The 18,323-nt window shown below is 37.3% G+C and overlaps 3 protein-coding genes across 8 annotated transcripts; 2 read left to right on the top strand and 1 right to left on the bottom strand.

The window, feature by feature from the left end:
- Positions 1-1,810: 1,810 nt before the first annotated feature.
- si:dkey-191g9.7 (GRIN2-like protein) lies at positions 1,811-10,475 on the top strand. Of its 6 annotated transcripts, none has more exons than XR_010895142.1 (3): positions 1,811-1,948; positions 4,994-5,513; positions 7,279-8,057. XR_010895142.1 is itself a non-coding variant. In XM_067385214.1 (3 exons), exon 3 carries the CDS (start codon positions 8,075-8,077, stop codon positions 9,356-9,358), a length of 1,284 nt encoding a protein of 427 aa, XP_067241315.1. In that variant the 5' UTR covers positions 1,811-1,948; positions 4,994-5,513; positions 8,068-8,074; the 3' UTR covers positions 9,359-10,475. The 6 variants fall into 6 exon arrangements, 5 of the variants coding, with proteins under 5 accessions (XP_067241315.1, XP_067241313.1, XP_067241316.1 ...); XM_067385214.1 differs by lacking the exon at positions 7,279-8,057 and adding an exon at positions 8,068-10,475; XM_067385212.1 differs by lacking the exon at positions 7,279-8,057 and adding an exon at positions 8,065-10,475.
- Positions 10,476-14,086: 3,611 nt separating this feature from the next.
- Positions 14,087-14,488, top strand: sprn (shadow of prion protein). The gene has a single exon (XM_067385211.1). The coding sequence runs from the start codon at positions 14,087-14,089 to the stop codon at positions 14,486-14,488; it is 402 nt and encodes a 133-aa protein (XP_067241312.1).
- A 526-nt stretch (positions 14,489-15,014) lies between these two features.
- mtg1 (mitochondrial ribosome-associated GTPase 1) lies at positions 15,015-18,299 on the bottom strand. The gene is made up of 11 exons (XM_067385210.1): positions 18,043-18,299; positions 17,734-17,798; positions 17,556-17,660; positions 17,340-17,426; positions 17,182-17,238; positions 17,015-17,105; positions 16,441-16,502; positions 16,257-16,353; positions 16,068-16,149; positions 15,847-15,959; positions 15,015-15,681 (listed from the first exon to the last, which is right to left on the bottom strand). The coding sequence occupies exons 1-11, from the start codon at positions 18,143-18,145 to the stop codon at positions 15,584-15,586; spliced, it is 960 nt and encodes a 319-aa protein (XP_067241311.1). The 5' UTR covers positions 18,146-18,299; the 3' UTR covers positions 15,015-15,583.
- Between the last annotated feature and the right edge of the window lie 24 nt (positions 18,300-18,323).

Here is an 18,323-nt window from a genome sequence, read left to right as displayed (position 1 = left end):
CTGCAGTACAAATCCTGTAATTTATTTCTGTTCCACATCAGCATCAGATTGAATAAACTGCAGTTCAGCGATTACAAAAACTACTTAAGTGGTGAACTGAAAATAAATTGAAATTAGTTTGACCTTACAAAACCAGCAGCACACTTCTATTACAGTTTTTTACTATCGCTATAGAACCTGTTATAGAAATCAATACTTGGGTCACTTTTTTGAAACTCTTCACACAGGACTCTAACCCGGGTCTGCCGGCATTTGAGTCGGGTACACTAACAAGGATGCTAAAGACTGCAATCTCTAGCGTCAGTCGCTAGAGCGCTTCTTGAGATCAGGGGAGTGAGGTTTACATGCACAGCTCTTACCAGCCTACATTTGTTACATTCACCCCTCTAAACCTCACTCCCATCCGGGTCACGGCACCAATGTAACCCCTCCTGGTCGAACCGCCAACTCTAAGCGAGACTCAAACCCAGGTCCGCCGTCATGGATATCAGGCATTCTAACAAGGAGGCTAAAGGCCGCAGTCTCTAGTGTCAGTTGCTAGAGCGGGGAGTGAGATCAGGGGAGTGAGGTTTACACACACAGCTCTTAGCGGCCTACGTTTGTTACATGAGCACGTCAACAGTCTATGAGCTAAACTGTGGATCATTTATCACTGCCTTGAAACAAAATGCATTCAATAACTACGTCTTTCAAATGACAAGAAGTCTTTTCTCACTTAAACACAACCACTGCCAAAACTCTATGTACCTACAGGCCAATTTGCACGTTTACATACTCTTTTCAAAACTTGAGTTCAAAACAATAACATAATACAAAATGGAGTAAGATCATTTCTACAGTAATACCATATTGAAATATATTCTGACACTAAAAAAATTAAATGCTATAAAAACAATTAGATGTAGCTGAACACCTACACAGATGTAACTTAAGTCTTTCATGTTCATTACCATCTATACTAAAGGGGACTTAGGAATATTTTTGTACTGTAATGTAAACATGGACCACATGTATGCTGTGTAGATAAATCCAAAGAAGAGTAAAACAGGAATAACAGGATACCGGAGACTTTAATGAACATTGAGAGTTAACAACACATCTACACAAACATTAACGACAACAAACAGAACTGGGAAACCAAAGAGTTATATTCACCTGGATCTAATCAACATAACAGAACAGATGTGTAACTTGATTAGCATCCTAGGCAACTAACAATGAATGAGAACTGAGGCAAAGCAGGAACAGGGAAAACCAAATGAAACACAAATTAAACTAACAGAACAAAACATAACCCTCACAGTAACATATACTGCAGTGAATTCTAAACAGTAGAGAACTGCCGTTTTTGTTTCATAAAGAAATTTGACAAAAGAAAACATTGTATAATGCTACTGTAGTACATGCTTTAGTGTTTTTTAGATTGTTGTTTTATGAGTGACAAAGTGTATTTGTTGATTGTCAAGCTTTGCTATTGTTATGGAAGAATGGCTTGATTTTAAGACATGTACGAAGTGTTTTAGTAGTTTTACTGCATTTTGAATGTGAAATTAACTACTGTGCCAAGTAAGGAGAACTGTGCGAAGAATTTTGAAAAAGTGACCTTAGTATTTACAGATGTGTCTTAGCGATTGTAAAAAAACTGTAATGTTTCTGATAGGGAGCGGCAGTACTGAATGAATTGAGCTAAAGGTCGGTATTGACACTTTAACATCTGAAGGTGACAATGTAAACATGCCGCTGTGGGTGTGGCTGGAGCTCAGGTAGTCGTGTGAACAGTGGACAGGAAAAAATGCTCCAGGGGAAGAGACATGAAACAGTAGTGCCCTTTGGAACAGCCATGACTCATACTTGAAGGACTGTCTTTCATAAGAGAAAGTTCAGAGTCCCATTATACAAAACAGGCACGAGGACCCAGGACCACCAAAGGACTAAAGTCCTATGCAAGGTCAGTAGAAAATGATCATAGTCGGCGTAAATGATTATTCACCAAAAGAAAAAAAAAAGTGACAGTGAGAATAATTTTTTACCACTGGGCCTGCTTTAGTTAAAATAATTTTGGTGAGCTCCATTCTGAATATTATAGTTTCGAATGTGAATTAATATTGAAGTGTTTCTGATTATGTTGATACTTTCTACCAGAATTAAAAAAGTGTTTTAGTGCCACCACTCTTAATTCACATATAACTTGCTTATCAAGGCTGCATTTATTTACATTATTCTACATTTTTGTGCAAACAGGGATTTTTTTTTTTTTTTTTTCAGAATTAGATTAGAACAAAAAGTTCAAAGTACTGCATTTTTTTAAAGTATAAATCTCAAGTAACACTATAAATGTCTTTACTGTCACTTTTGATCAGTTTATTGCATCTTTGCTGAATAAAAATATTAATTAATTATTTTAATCTGATTAGAGTAACTCAGTTAATACACCCCATGTTGTTTTCAAGGCTTTTCACATTAAAGAAACATGTTTCCCATTCACTTCCAGCAGATGTAGAAAAGTAGAAAAGCACCACTCTCTCTGTTAAGTTACATATTTGTGTAAGACACAAAGATCAAAGATCACATATGGAAAATGATGGAATAGGTCATTTTATTGTGAGAATTATAGATGAAGTGGGTTTTATTATATTTAATCCTGCTAGATTTGTGTGTGTTCCATACACTGTAGAAGTTTTGTGCTCCAAATATATATATTCATCCATCCCTTCTTTCTTCTCAATACATTTGTATTCAGATAAATTTGAGACCATTTTGTAAAGGTGCTTATTATTTTAAGTCTTTTTGGGACTCTTTCTTTTCCTGTCTTGTTTTGATCAGTAATAAGTAAATTTTTTCTCATACTGAGTCACTGAATGGGTGTCAGCAGTTCCTTTGTTTATTAGACACAGTTACATTGCTTAACCTTGTTCCTATCTGCTGCCATCCATTGCCTGGCCAGCAGTGTTTTCTTATCAACAATGCAGCTCAGAATGCACTCTTTGAGCATGTAGCAGTTTTTGTCTACATTTTACAGAGCAGAATTTGAAACTCTCTAAATAAGGTCAGATCACCTATTTTGCTGCAGCCTTTTATTGTGATGTTGTTCAGAAAAACCCTCAAAATTGTGTCAGCAGCACAAGCAAAGCCCAATTTCATTTTGAAAAATGGCCACATCAATAGTGGCCACATCCATCTTCAACACACTGACAAAAGAAAGCATCAATCCTTATACAAGACTGATGATTGTTGTCGGCTGCTTTGTGGCTTGTTTTCTCTCTCTTCGTCTGTTTCTGTATTTAATCTGTGTGCTTCTGATCACACTTCTCTCCAGATGTTGTGTCTTGGGACTTCTCTCTTTCTGCAACACTGCTAGATGAATGGATGACAGATGGATGGATGGATGGATGGATGGATGGATGGATGGATGGATGGATGGATGGATAGATAGATAGATAGATAGATAGATAGATAGATAGATAGATAGATAGATAGATAGATAGATAGATAGATAGATAGATATTGGAAAAACTGACATTGCGATATTTTGTTTTTCTGTGCTATGCTTGTAATTAATTTTTTTACACATAGAAAATAATGAACAAATTACAAGCATAGATAAATATAATAGAACAAAGTTACAAATGAAATAAATAGTGTTTTATATTTTTCAGGTAAGTCTAACAGTATTCAGATACAGAAATTGAATAATCAAATATGAAAACTTGAATAAACTGAATAATCTTAGATAGCACACATACTTCTGCAAGATGTCTGTTAAAGATCAATTAATCTGGAAAGCATCTGCTGTATACAAACATCTGATAGACGTCTTTAAGATATCAGTTTTACTTACATTCTAAATCATAAATATCTTAAAGACATCTAAACGTCTATGTGACATATTTGATGTCTTCTAGATGTAAACACGCACATCAAATAGACGTCTCCGAGATGTACGTGTGCTATCAGTGCACGGTATAAATTAAATATTATTCTTTGTTAAAACTACAAAAGTGATTTTTCTCTTTGTATTTTGTTGTTTGATTAAAATTCATGACACAAAAAGAAGCAGGAATATTAGGCTGCTGTCACTTTAATACAGAATGCGTGGATCCAAAATACTGTTACACATCCTTTTTTTTTTCTCAATTGTTTAGTTCACCTAAACCATAAGCTACTGTGTTTACGAGGATACTCGATGTTGTGCATTTTGACAAATTTTTTTTGCATGCATGTGTCCAAATAGACACGTAAGTGAATGGCATTCGGTTTTCACGTGCATCTGCGTGGCTCTGTGTGTGAATGCATATGTGCACAGAAAATAGCCGCACGTTTAGAATTGAGCTCTCTTTCGTGCCATCTTGCGCACATCACGATTTCGATGCTTAAACGATATATCGTGCAGATGGATGGATGGATGGATGGATGGATAGATAGATAGATAGATAGATAGATAGATAGATAGATAGATAGATAGATAGATAGATAGATAGATAGATAGATAGATAGATAGATAGATAGATAGATAGATAGATAGATAGATAGATAGATAGTCTTTTGCCTAGAGCACCCAGAAAACAAGTAATAAACTGTTGAATGAACTGTTTGCCCACAAATGTCTCTCAGAGGCACCAGCATTCATTATTTACACTTCATTTTAGTGATCCCATACTAGTCTGTGTACATAGAGAGAGACAATACGTAATATCACAGTATTACGAATAAAAGAAGATTCATCTCAGCCCCATTGAGAAATGTTGTTTCCATAGCAACAGGGGGAGAATGATGGTTAAGCCACAGAGACCTAGAGAGGGAGTGGCACTTTATAAAGAAAAGAGGTGAAAGACAGAAATACATTCCCATTGTGTTTGTGTCTGTACGCTCGTTCATAACAGATAGTGAGGGCATTTGAAGACGAGGGGGAGGGAGTGAGGGAGAGATAATTTGGCTGTCCATCCACTGATTTCCTTCACATTCATTCATAAGTTTCCCCTTTATTTTCTGTCAGATGCATGAAGTGGCACCAATGCTGGTAGCTTAACCACTGCTGCACCTCCTCATCTCCATATTCTCCTCCTCTTAGTATCCAATCTCCTTCAGCCCTCCACCACATCACACACATAGTCTTTCCCCACAACACCCACACAAACACAGGCACACACATTCCCCCTTCATCTCTCTCTCTCTCTCTCTCTCTCTCATACACACATACGCACTCTCCTGCCTGGGGATTTGAAGATGTGACTGAGGCTGGTTTGTAATCAGATGAAAGACGAGTATAATCCCGAAGCTCCCTCCATCTTTTTCACTGCTGGAGTGGGGATGCTGAAGGAGAGGACAAGGGCCAAGATGGGTGACGTGTGATGGAGAGATATGCCGACGGATTCTGCCTTTATAAGGACCTGGACTGACGCTGCACCCTTGGGAGTCTGGGATGACCACAGAGACCATTGAAGAGAGAGTGGACAGGTAAAGACGGGGCCGGGAAGACATTAAAAAGGAAGCTTCATCTGTGAACGGGACACAAGGTAAGCATTTCTTTTTTGAAAAAACTGTCTGCTATTGTTTTTTGATGTATGTGTGTGGATGGGTTTAGATACACAGGATGGAGTTCTCACCTTGCCAGCCAGGTATTTTTGGATTTAATGGAAGAAAAATGCACTCAGGCCTTGAATTAATTAATAATGTGAGGCTGTTTTATTATAGCACATTCTTTTCATGTGTGAAATAGAACTTATTATCATTTATAAAAGACTCTAAAAGTAAAAACAAACATTATAATTTGAACATTTAGAATTATAATCTAAATTCTGAGCATGTTCTAATTTGAAGTTATTTACGATGTCTAATGCAAATAATTTGTTGCAAGACTATAGACGTTATTTTCTCATCTGTTAATATATCACAAACAAGGTATATCACTGAAAACCAAATCAAAGCCTGGAATAGTGGGGAAAAACAGGTGATGGACCACTTTAAGAAAGCTGTACCAAAAGTACCAAACAGTCTGGTTTTGGCTGGTTCTTTACAATTTCTATAACATCACCACATATATTGTAATGGATGCAAATAGGGACAGTAGAGTGAGAAAGTAACCACTGTGGAATTGAGACCCTTAGAAACAGCTGGCTTCCAACAAGACAAATAGGTAGTGTCTTGAGATATATATATATTACTCTTCAAATGTTTGGGATTGTTTAATGAATTTGAAAGTCTTTTAGGCCCTGTTTCCACATGGTATTAAGATGCGTTTTGGTCGATCGGATCACAAGTGGAAGAGGGAGACACGTACCCGTTTCCACCTGGTATTTATTCTGTCTCTTTTGTCCACTTTCAAACACTTCTGTCCTGATTTCTTCGAGGAGAGGGTCTATGTGTGGGTAAATGTATAAATGTTTTTTTCAGATCTTTCGAACTAATTGACAAAATAAGCTTGCGCAGTTTACATATGAACATGCCTAGAGATGACTGAAAAATATATGGAGAGCATCAGCTATCATTTGTGCTCTAACAGCCGTGAGACCACTGTGAGTGTGTGTTAGAAATCAGGAATGATGAGAGAACATTGTGCTTGGTACATTTTCATCTTCAAACCAAACTTGGGTCTTCAGCTGACAATGTTTAAATCTTGTCTGGCTCGCACGTTTCCCATAATGTTTACGCATTAGGTCAGTAGGCGGTCTTTAGCGGCTGTTCAAATGCATTTGACATGAGTGTTTCCACTACAAAAGTTGAATGCGTTTTCGACTACCTCTGGAAGTGGTCAAGCTCAAAACTTTTTACATCCCATTTACACCTGTATTTAGCACCGTCCACTTGTGATCCGATCGACCAAAATGCATCTTAATACCAGGTGGAAACAGAAACACAAAAACCGTATAAAAACAGAAATATTATTACAATTTAAAATAACTTTTTTCTATTTTAATATATTTTTAAAAGCAATGTATTCCTGTGATGGCAAAGCTGAATTTCCAGCATCATTACTTCAGTCTTCAGTGTCACATGATCCTTGAGAAATCAGTCTAATGTGCTGCTTTGATGCTCAAGAAACATTTCTTATATCATCAATGTTTAAAACAGTTGTGTTGCTTTACATTTTTATGGAAACTGTGATACATTTGTAGATCAGAATAGAAAGTTAATTTATCTGACAGAAATCTTTAGTAACATTATAACTGTCTTTACTGTCACTTTTGATCAATTTAATGCATCTTTGCTGAATAATGTAGTAATTTCTTAAATTTTGATTAGAGTAGCTACTTATTTAATCCAACCCATGTTGTTTTCCAGGCATTTCTACGGTGACCGGGAGGGGACATGTTCATTTAGTTTTGTCGTGGCCATGACATATTAATTCATGGGAACATGATGAACCCTGTGTTCCATTCGGAAGGGCTCATCCCTATGCCCTAATCCCTTCAAAGGATTTACCCTCCGGAGTGAGAGCTTCGAAGGGATAAAGGGTGTAGGGGTCAAAACAATCGAACTCCTAACCTCCTGTACCCATTGTGTGACGTCAAAGAACTTCCCTGTGCAAAGGATCATGGGGCCCCGAAGCGTCCATCAGTTGTACCCTTAAATCCTTCATTCCGAAGGGCCCTATGAAGTGGCGAGTTTTGAGCACTTCCGTTTGGAACGACCCTTCAATATGGCGGCCATGATTATTTTCACTCCGAAGTGCCCTCCGGAGGGCGACATATCCTGTTTGGAACGCACTGAATATGTCCTGGCCATGAGATATTAATTCGTGGGAACGTCATAATAAGTCATCCTTATGATGTAGCCATGTGATGTAAAGTCATGGTTGCATAGGTTGTTTATGCATTTAACTCGTGGCCATGAGAAAAATTTGTTGTTCCCTCAACATAGGATCTCGAGGCCACGACTTTACATCACGTGGCCACGGCATAAGAATGTCCTTACCTCGAAAAAATGAGCTTGTGGCCACAGCTTATTATCACGTTCCCACGAATTAATATGTCATGGCCATGACAAAACTAAGTGAACCGAACGGTCCCCTCCCAGTCACCGTACTTTTCACATTAAAGACAATTTCCTTTTTTCATTAATTTCCAGCAGATATCTGATGGCAGAGACTGGGCACACAGCGTCATTCCCACCAGTGGGCCTCATCCCCTCAGACCCTGTCGTCACAGTTGAGTGCAGTTCAGCCGAGGTGAAGCCTGAAGATGTACTCCTGAAGAGCTCCAATGAAGCATCATTCTCCCCAAAAGACCTCAAAGACAGCAGCCTGACTTACCAACATCAAAATAAACATGCATGTTCACTGACCGTACACAGGGAACATGTCTTATCCCCTCACAAAGACCTAAAAGAGAGCAGTCTGTTATCAATACAAAGAAGCCACTCGGACAGCTTGCAGATTTTCAAAGAGGCCACAGCTTCTCCTCTCTACTGTGAAACAGGTGCCACTTTTTGCCAAAGACGAGACCAGGATGTTTGTGCACAGTCGTTTCCTTCTTTAGTGTGTAAGCAAGCAATGCCGCTTCAGCAGAGCAATACGTTGACCACGTCCACCAGAGCAGGAAGTAGCGGGTCGGGCAGCCCCACTCAACTAGCCAAACACGGCTTTATTCAGATCTGCGAAGTTATTCCAGAATCCACCTGCCCCAAATTCGAAGAGGCTGTTTGTTGTAACTCACACTTCCACCATGGAGCCGTCGAAGACACATTTGCGGCGTATTGCCACCCACAGCCCATTCCTGCCCCGGCGCAGCTGCTTCCGCACTTGGTAGGAATGGATGAGAACTACAAGGGTCAAGTATCAGCAAACAACCTGCTCGCTCTTCCTCGGCTCATCTCCTCTGTCAGCGAGACCGGATTGGATGGTAAGCGACTCCTCCGCTGCTGCAATCTCGACTGCTCTTGGCCTGGTCCGTTGCATCCAATTGGCGCCCAACAGTGGGTGGATGAAAAAACCACAAGGGAAGCGGAGACCATGACCTCACAAAACGAACTGAGAGATGTTGGAGTGCAAGTGGGACAGGACTCTGAGGAACATCCCCAGCATGTGTTCCCAGAAGTGTGCCTGGCTGAGGAGAAAACGGTGAGTGGGAAAACGGTGTCAAAGAGTCAAAAGTCTCCTGTGAGGGAGGTGAAATGGGATGCCGAGGGCATGACCTGGGAGGTGTACGGGGCCTCGGTCGACCCTGAGGAACTCGGACATGCGATTCAGAAACATCTGGAGATACAGATCAAAGAGACTAAGGGAATAGCGGCAAAGCTCACGCGGCAAAACACGACAACATCCCAGCACAGCTCAGGATCGACCCAGAAGAGAAAAAAGGGGTTACTGGGATCTCTGCGCCGCCCAGGCTGCTGTTCTCGCACCACTGGTGCAGTGGACTAAAGAACAACCTGACTGAGAAACTGAATAGACATTTAAAATACTCTTGGGTATAGATTTGACAGCCAAGTAAAGAAGAGGTTCAAAATAGGGAATTTTAGCAACAGTACTATAGCAACAGTAATACATTTCAGAAAAAAAATCATGTCTTCCTTTAATTTTTAACGCCTCACTTAATTGCTGTAGTTGATTGCTCAGTAGAGAATTTAGAGAAAGATTGTGGGTTATTTTGTTATAGTTTGCTGCTCTTTGGTTTATGTTTTCCATCAGTAAAACAATGATTATGACTAAGTTCCTGTCTTGCATTAGTCTATGTGGAATCATGTCCATTCAATTAAAAACTTGTATTGTTTAAGCACTGTGATGGAGGGAAGAGAATACAGTAACTGTGGCGCTACCTGCTGGTCAAAGCATGAGAGTAACATAGAGGGTATCACAATTTGTTTACAATATGTGTTACTGCTTTTAAAAGTGAAATACTATTTAAAATACGCTACTAATCAAAAGTTTGGGGTCTGTAAGATGTTTTTGAGTCTCTTTTGCTCACTGCATTTATTTGATTAAAATACAGTATTGTTGTGAAATATTATTTCAATTTAAAATACATTTTTCATATTGTTATTGGAATTTAAAATGTAATTTATTCCCGTGATGGTTCAGCAGCCATTAATCCTCAGTGTCACATGATCCTGATTTGGCTCTAAAGAGTCATTTCTTATTATTATAAATGCTGCTAAATATTTTTGTGGAAACCGTGATAGATTTTTTTTTTTTTTTTTTTTTCAGGAGTCTTTGATGAATAGAAAGTTCAAAAGAGCAGCATTTATTTGAAAATTTTATTTCTAATTCTATAACGTTCTATTTTTTTTCACATTATAAACGTCTTTATGGTCACATTTAATCAATTTAATGAAACCTTGCTGAATAAAAATCTTACTGACCCCAAACAAGAGTGTATATTAATATTGAATAATAGCCTATTAATTATATATATATATATATATATAGAGAGAGAGAGAGAGAGAGAGAGAGAGAGAGAGAAAGAGAGAGCATATATATATATATATAATGTCAAAACAAATTAATTAGAATTGTATTCTATTGTAAAATAAAAGCAATATGGCAGTTATTGAAAACACTCAGCATCTGTAATTCTAATATTCAATGTTGTTACCACATTGGCTGATTGCTACCACATCATAAGTAAGCAAAATGCATACAAGCTTTCTATATATTGCTTTATATTATAATATGGGCATAACTACATAACTACAAATGACCTCTCTAGTTTCTTTATATTGAATCTTGTTTAGTACACTAATATGGACAATATCTGTGTTTATAAATACAGCAGTATAGATATATAGTCTCATCATCCATGTTCATGATCCATACATTTACAGGCAGACTGATTAAACATTTAAAGCAAGCAAAAGCTCCTGAACATTTACAAAACAATACCCAAAGATGAATTTAAATCAAGAATTAAATATTCTGATGCACAGATCTTATATATATATGGTGTTATTGTGTTCAAAACTGCATGGACTGTGGTTGTAGGCTACAACATAATGGACCATTTTAGAATATTGTCTAGCCATTTCCATGACATAAATATCCATAAATGAATAAATATTTCCACATTGTGTGCCTCCAATCATTTATAAATTTATATATTTTAAAATACAGTTGCAAAATTGTGCATTTAAATACATTCAGCTGCTCTTCTAGACATTGCACAGAGGCTACTTTTTACTAGAGCAGCAACCCTGATGACTGCACCTGCTATGTCTTAATTCATCATCTCCAGCAGCAGCATACACTACGAGCAGTGCTGCCTTATATAACGCGTGCTTTGATTTGATCTCATCTCACACATGATAGTGAGATATCGTGGGTTATTCTGTGGACACGGGCACAAACGGAGGTAAGTGCCTCTATATTACCAGAGATAAAAGGGTTTAAATGAATGAACATGCATAATGACGGGTTGTTGCAGAGGTGTAGCATTTAACCAATACTACTACATAGATGCGGGTACCGTCGCGAGACTCAACGCTTTGGGTTTGTGTGAACATCAGTCGACGTCGCATGCATAATGTCATATTATCAGACATATCCGTGACTTCTCATATCTGCCTATATTCTCATGGAGGCTGCCAATTCCAATTATGAGTCGCATTATCGTGTTCCAAAAAAAAAAAAAAAAAACTAAATGAATTATTGATATCGTGACCATTTTGAATTTGTGACCCGGTATGTAAATCGTATTTTTGTCGTCATATATTGTATAAAATGTCATGAATTGTGTTACTGTATAGTCAGAATATAGTCTTCTGTTCTCTCTAGCAGATACTGTGAGCCGTAAATTAGTTTATTTCTAGTGACCTAGTTGGAGAATAGCCGGATTTCTTACCATTTCATCACTTCATTAAATACACGACATAAATGCCGCATTTTAAGGCAAAGACATTAAAACCAAGTCAGCTTAACGTAACTGTTGAGAATATGAGCTCATTAGCCATCATCGGTGTTTTTCTTTGGTCTTTGTTAGGCCTATATCAAAGCAATCTATTCACATATGGAAACACTAATGAACCTGAACAGGCATAACAAAATGTCAGACCTTAAATTTGCAGTTGTAGTGTTCCCAACCCTTTTTTGGACACTTAAAGGGATAGTTCACCATAAAATGAAAATGTTGTCATCATTTACTCACCCTAATGTTGTCCCAAACCTGTATGAGTTTCTTTCTTCTGTTGAACTAAAAAGAAGATATTTTGAAGAATGTTGGTACCCAGACAGGTAGCCACTGACTTCCATAGCAGGAAAAAATACTATGAAAGTCAATCAACTGTCTGGTTACCAACATTCTTCATAATATCTTCTTTTGTGTTCAACAGAAGAAAGAAACTCATACAGGAATTGCAAAAACATACGGGGGAGTAAATTATGACAACATTTTCATTTTTGGGTGAACTATCCCTTTAAGAAGCTTGTGTCAACTGTCTGTCTGTATTTACTAAGTCTATTAAATTTATGGTTGAAAAACTGGCTGGATGTTGTTGCCAGAACCTACCATAAAAAAATCAGTGACAAGACAATATAAAGACAAGTTTACCCCAGCAAAACACCATCAGGATAAAACAAAATGTGACAAAAATAAGGCAAGGCAAGTTTATTTGTATAGCACATTTCATACACAATGGTAATTCAAAGTGCTTTACATAAAGAAGAACCAAATACATAAGAATAAAAAATGGAACGCATAAGAAATAAAAATAACAGTAAAAACAGAGAATACCACTATCTGGATGGAAGAGTTAGGAAGTTTCAGGGAGTTTTTTGTTGTCCATCAGAGCGGCTCTTAATGGATCCTCCTCACGCTGGAGGGATAACTGCACTCAAATTTGTTGTCCGTCAGAGCGGATCTAAACAGATCTATCCATCAGAGCGAATTTAAATGGATCTTCCTCACGCAGAGGGATAGCTGTAAAAATATTTGTCAGGTAGCTGTGCGTTTAAACAGTACCCTTACAGACAAATCTTACTGGACTAACTCTGTCAGAGCTCCATCCAGGGATAACAAATGCTTACTTGCTAATTCTCCCAGCTCTTTCAACCAGACAGCAAGATTTAAAGTGCATTAAAAGTCAGAAATAAAAAGATGATACATTAAAAAGATTGATATAAAATGCATTAAATTAAATGAAAACAAGAAAAAGAATTAAACAGTTAGGACATCACAGTGCTCAATCAGTAAATGCATAGCTAAAAAGATATTGTTTTGAGTCTGGATTTGAATGTGACTACTGTTGGAGCACATCTGATCTCTTCAGGAAGCTATTGCATTATCAAAAATAATGCAATACATATGAAATACATGAAATGTAAAAAAATAAAATAAAAAACTCCCTTGCACATAACATTTAAAAAAATAAAATATAAAATGTGATAGATTACGCAAGGATTTCTGGTGATGACTGATATTTAAACAATAAGTGAATAATATTTTACAGTAAAATTACATGCAATGTAATAGTCAGGCAAATCAAAGTTAACCAAATTAACATTTGTTTTCTGTAGCTTTTTTACATTTTCCCCGCAGTTAAAATTTCTAACATTTTTTGCATTGCATCATTCCCCACAAGGTCACTGGTTTCCTAGCAGGTATAATTCATCACATGAACTATGCATCTGTTCCACAAAGTTTGACAACAAGAAAGTCTCCAAATACTTTTGGAAGGTTTAAATATTTTATCCAACGTAGTGGCTCTCAACCTTTTTGACTCCAATGCCCCGCCACTGCCAATATTCAAATGCTTTTTCAGTTGTTCATGAATTACTGGATAAAGATTTTTAACCAATAAAATACTTTAGAGCTTGGCATAGCTAGGAAAAAAGAATATAATAAAATGTTATTAATATACATGACTTTTCCCATTCTAGAAATTACACTTCGGTTACCTCATATATTCAGGTTGTTGATGGGGTGAATTAAAATAAGAATTATATTGATTCTTAGTTGCTTTGGTTAATTTAAGATCCTTTTTAAGTCACTGGAGGATTGCTGAGGCAACCACTGATCAAATGCGATTGTATTCATGCATTTTAAGTGTAACTTAAAAAATTATGACTTAAAGTGTCCAAATACAATTAGAGGCCACTGCAATATTGGGGGGTCTTTTTTTTCATCTCCATGCTTTTCTTCCATTCCCAGGGCGATCCAGAATGAACAGGGCTGTCGCCACCTGCTGGATACTTCTCCTGCTTTCAGCATTCCTGTGCGATCAGGTGATGTCCAAAGGTGGCAGAGGAGGTGCCAGGGGTTCAGCGAGGGGCAGTGCCCGAGGCGGCCGGACGTCCCGCAACCGAGGGTCCCCCGCTGTGCGGGTGGCAGGGGCAGCGGCGGCCGGGGCTGTGGTGGCACTGGGAGCCGGAGGATGGTATGCATCGGCCCAGCGCCGACCAGATGACAGCTCAGAGCGTGGAGATGATTACTACAGTAACAGAACAGACTGGGAGCTTTACCTCGCCAGGACATCAAGTGCATCAACAGTGCACGACTCCACTACCCCTATACTTTCCGCTCTGCTCTTACCAATAAACCTTGTGATGTACTTTGCCCCTTGAGGCAGTTTTAAGACACAGTTTGGCACAGCTTAATAAGCTACTTATGTATGTTACTGTGCAACACCTGTGTTTAATAATGTGTCTGTTGCACAACAAAGAGGATACAAAGGCAAAAGAAAGATTCAAAACCTCTATTTAGTTTAGCTGACACTTTAGGAATAGGATCTGAAAAGTTAGACTGCATTGTTTGCTTCAACAGGAGCTTTAGTAACTATACAACTATAGACTACTTAAATTATGCTGGTTACATCATGGCAAAAAAAAAAAAAAAACTGTTATTGTTTTGCTGCTGAACTGTTGGAGAAACACCACTGTTCTTGAGATTTACACAAACGTGAACCTTTTATATGAACCTTTGTCTGTTTACCAATATTAACTAATAACTGTGTGTAGATTGAAGAGGTATGCTGTAATATGTTTAGAATATGAAAAACGTGTTTCTATCTGTACCTGTACTTCCATTGCTATGGGTGTGAAAACATCCTGTTTTTAAATTTCTACCTTAGTTATGCTTTAAACAATTTTGTATTTCTAGTAGAAATTTTTGATAATGCAGTATGTATCAAGTGCACAAGTGTTTAAAATAATGCAGTGAAATTGAAGATGTTTTATAATAACATTACACAAGCACTGTTTGCCAGCTGTTAGATCAATTTAAAAGATTATCATTTTAGACATGAAAGCAATTACTTGCCAAATATTTTATAAAATGGACATATTAGTATGGATAAACAGCTGTTGTTGTGAAAGTAGAAAATCAAGAACTTTTGTGTTACTAATTGACATTTGGTTGTAATTTTTGCTTTTCACATACAAACTTATGCACACAAGATACCAATGCTGTTCAAATTAAAATGAATAATTTATTGTTGCTTCAACTGCAGTAATGAACAATAATACATTCAATGCACCTTTGTCATGATAACTACACAATAAAAACAAGAAATGTCCAAAATACCCAGTGCACCACCTTTTAATTAAAACATTAAAAGTAATAAGTGGTTCTCTTATGTGCTCAGTGTCCAGTCTTGAACGTACAAATAGTAAAGTGAAGCTTTCACAGCAACTGTTACAAATCGGCCTTTTAAGACACAACTAGTCAAGCATCACTTTTCCAAGTTCTCCTTTTCGGAATGCTCTGATGAAATCGTAGGCTGCTGCACTGTAGTCCGGCATTTGGACGGTGATGTTGCCTAAAGAGTTGATGTGTTATCGGTTAAATACATTGCATAAGTTATGTCTCATGAACAACTGAATGCTTCAGTATTTTAAGAAATGTAAGTAAGTTTGATTTATTGTGTGAATTTACTAAAATTAAAAAAAAAAAAAAATTGAGTGGCCTGAATGAATCAGCTTACCAACTCCAGTGATGGCTTTCACACGCTTTGTCTTGCCGAGCTTTACTGCTATACACTTCAGCACATGCTGAATATCATCGCAAGGCTCTTCAAGATTGTATTTCTCAATGTAACTACAGAGGAAATTGTCACAATCATAAAATTCTTTATGTTGCTTCATAAAACACAACAGATGACTGTGTACTGCGAAACCCGCTGAGAGTTATCGTCACAAAACCTACCTAAATCTTTCCAGTCTGTTCAGTGAAAAAAGCAGATAATCTGCAATGACATCCTCGCCAACTAAATGGTCCAAAATGGTACCTGTTTGAAAAAAAACCCACCTTCATTACCTTACAATCATGACATTACAACAACAAAGCTACTATACACTAATATATGCATCTTTTTTCTGAAATTTGTGAACTTACCACATAACGCAAGTTTCATTCCAGTCTCTATGTTCTCTATTTTAGGTGGAAGGACTCCTGGGGTGTCCAGTAAATGAATAATGGGCCTGTCACAGACCTAGTAAAACAAAATTTTATTTAATGCTACGTGTGAACACATAAACACAGTTAAATCCACCAATTAATTATTAATTAATACAGCAACCTGAATTTTAGTCAGGACAGCTTTTGTAATTCCTGGTTCACCTCCAACTTTTGAGGCTTTGCCTGAGAGCAATAAAATACAAATATACGTCTATGTTTAGACCTTCTGTTTGTTTGCTAAAGTCACCATGAAATTAAATTTGACATTTCTTATTTTTTATGGTATATTGCATTATTTATTATAAATTATTTATCTGTGCATGTCTTTAAAAAAAAAAAAAAAAAAATTATTCATGTGCCCTCATAATCTTTAATCAAAATAGCTTCCCCTCCCTCTTGCATCTCCTCTCTTCTCTGATGACATACTTTTCGGCATGAGGGCAGGACAACCAGCCACTCACATGACATCACACCAATAGCAAACCACAACAATTCAACGATCCAATAAATTCCAAATGAACAAAATCAAATCCCGCCCAACATTTTTCTTGCTCAAGAAAAACGATTTGACTTGGATATATGTCACAATAAGGAAAAAAAAGATGATTGCAACTTCAGTTTCATGGTGACTTTAAGATTGATTAACTTGAATTTCTTACAGCAAGCAGAGTATTTCCAAAACATAAAATAAATACCTTTTTTCAAATATGTTCTTCTTACAGCATTAATCAGCGATGATTTCCCCACATTTGGCACACCAATGACCATCAAACAGTAACTTCTGTCCTACACATGGATGAATAACATAGTCAGAAAACTTTAGAGAAAAATGTAAGCCACTAAATTAATAATAGAAACCCACCTCTTCTCTGTGAAAACGTGACCCGCTTTCTATCAACTCTGTCACGAGAGGAACGATCTGGAACAGTGAAAGACAGAATGTTTAAAATTATAAGGTGCCAGGTTCTCCAGTCAAGCTTTAATTTAGAAATATCTGATGTAATGTCTAACACCTCTCACCTTTTTGACGTTCTCATCTCGCTGTCTTAAGCAGTCTGTGAATAAAACATTCCTCACACCTTCTCTCTCAAGCCGCTTCATGATGCTCTGGTGGAATAAAAAAAACCTGTGTTATATCCTGTTTAATTAGCACATTATTTAAGTACTTTCCATTTTTGTATTTATTTAAAGCAGTTTAAATTCAAAACAACAATGACATGCATAAGATTATTAAACCTGATTTTTGGATGCGTCTGCCAGATCCACCTTGTTCAGCACAAGTAAATGTGGCCGGACATCAAGGCTTTCTTGAAATGAAGGATTTCTTCCAGAAAAGGGTATGTTGGCCAGTTAAAGAGGGTTTAACTGAGGTTTAATCATTCAAAATGTACATTCTCTGCCATAAAAAGGATATTCTAGCATCATGGATCTCTATAATGCAGTCAACCTTCTTTAGACTGGCTCTCATCTGCTTGAGTCCTAACAAGAGAAAGTCACAATGTTGAACATAATTCTGTAAGAATGACATGATGATTCATTTTTGAAACTTTTGACACCCACAGTACATGTCTTTTATCTGAAATGCAGCCCCAAATAAGCTCAGTAACTAAAGAATGCTGAATGATTAAAATGGCCCTGTTCTATATGTTAACTTTTGGCCCATGTCTTAAAGAACTGTAACAAAAATTACACAGATAAGTGATTTTTAGTACGTGTCACGCACCTTTAGCCATATGTCCAGGGAACCAATGCGCCACCTCTCGCTCACCAAAGTCAAACACTCTCCTAAACTTGGTAGCATTGAGTAAAGAATGATAAATTCTCATCGTGGCCGCTCGGTGAGTCTGAATATAGAATGTATTTGCAAAACTAAGACCACTGCTTGTCAACAAAATCGTATAACTAAAGGCTTCTAAACGATTTAATTTAAAACACTGTAGTAAACATCACTCTCCTACAGATGCCATACTTCTTCAGTTCTCTGAGTGTATAGAAAGAAACTCA

Source organism: Chanodichthys erythropterus, chromosome 5 (genome assembly GCF_024489055.1).
Source record: "Chanodichthys erythropterus isolate Z2021 chromosome 5, ASM2448905v1, whole genome shotgun sequence".
NCBI lineage: Eukaryota > Metazoa > Chordata > Actinopteri > Cypriniformes > Xenocyprididae > Chanodichthys > Chanodichthys erythropterus.
Note: the sequence above shows the minus strand (reverse complement) of the source record. Positions and strands in the feature narration are given on the sequence as shown.

What these genes read in the sequence shown, in the direction of transcription:
- si:dkey-191g9.7 (XM_067385214.1), top strand. Translation starts at nt 8,075, where the DNA reads ATGGCAGAGACTGGGCACACAGCGTCATTCCCACCAGTGGGCCTCATC.
- sprn (XM_067385211.1), top strand. Translation starts at nt 14,087, where the DNA reads ATGAACAGGGCTGTCGCCACCTGCTGGATACTTCTCCTGCTTTCAGCA.
- mtg1 (XM_067385210.1), bottom strand. Translation starts at nt 18,145, where the DNA reads ATGAGAATTTATCATTCTTTACTCAATGCTACCAAGTTTAGGAGAGTG. An exon ending in CCCTGGACATATGGCTAAAG is followed by an intron (nt 17,799 to 18,042) that starts GTGCGTGACACG and finishes TTCTCTTGTTAG; the next exon opens with GACTCAAGCAGATGAGAGCC. An exon ending in GAAAGCCATCACTGGAGTTG is followed by an intron (nt 15,682 to 15,846) that starts GTAAGCTGATTC and finishes TCAACTCTTTAG; the next exon opens with GCAACATCACCGTCCAAATG.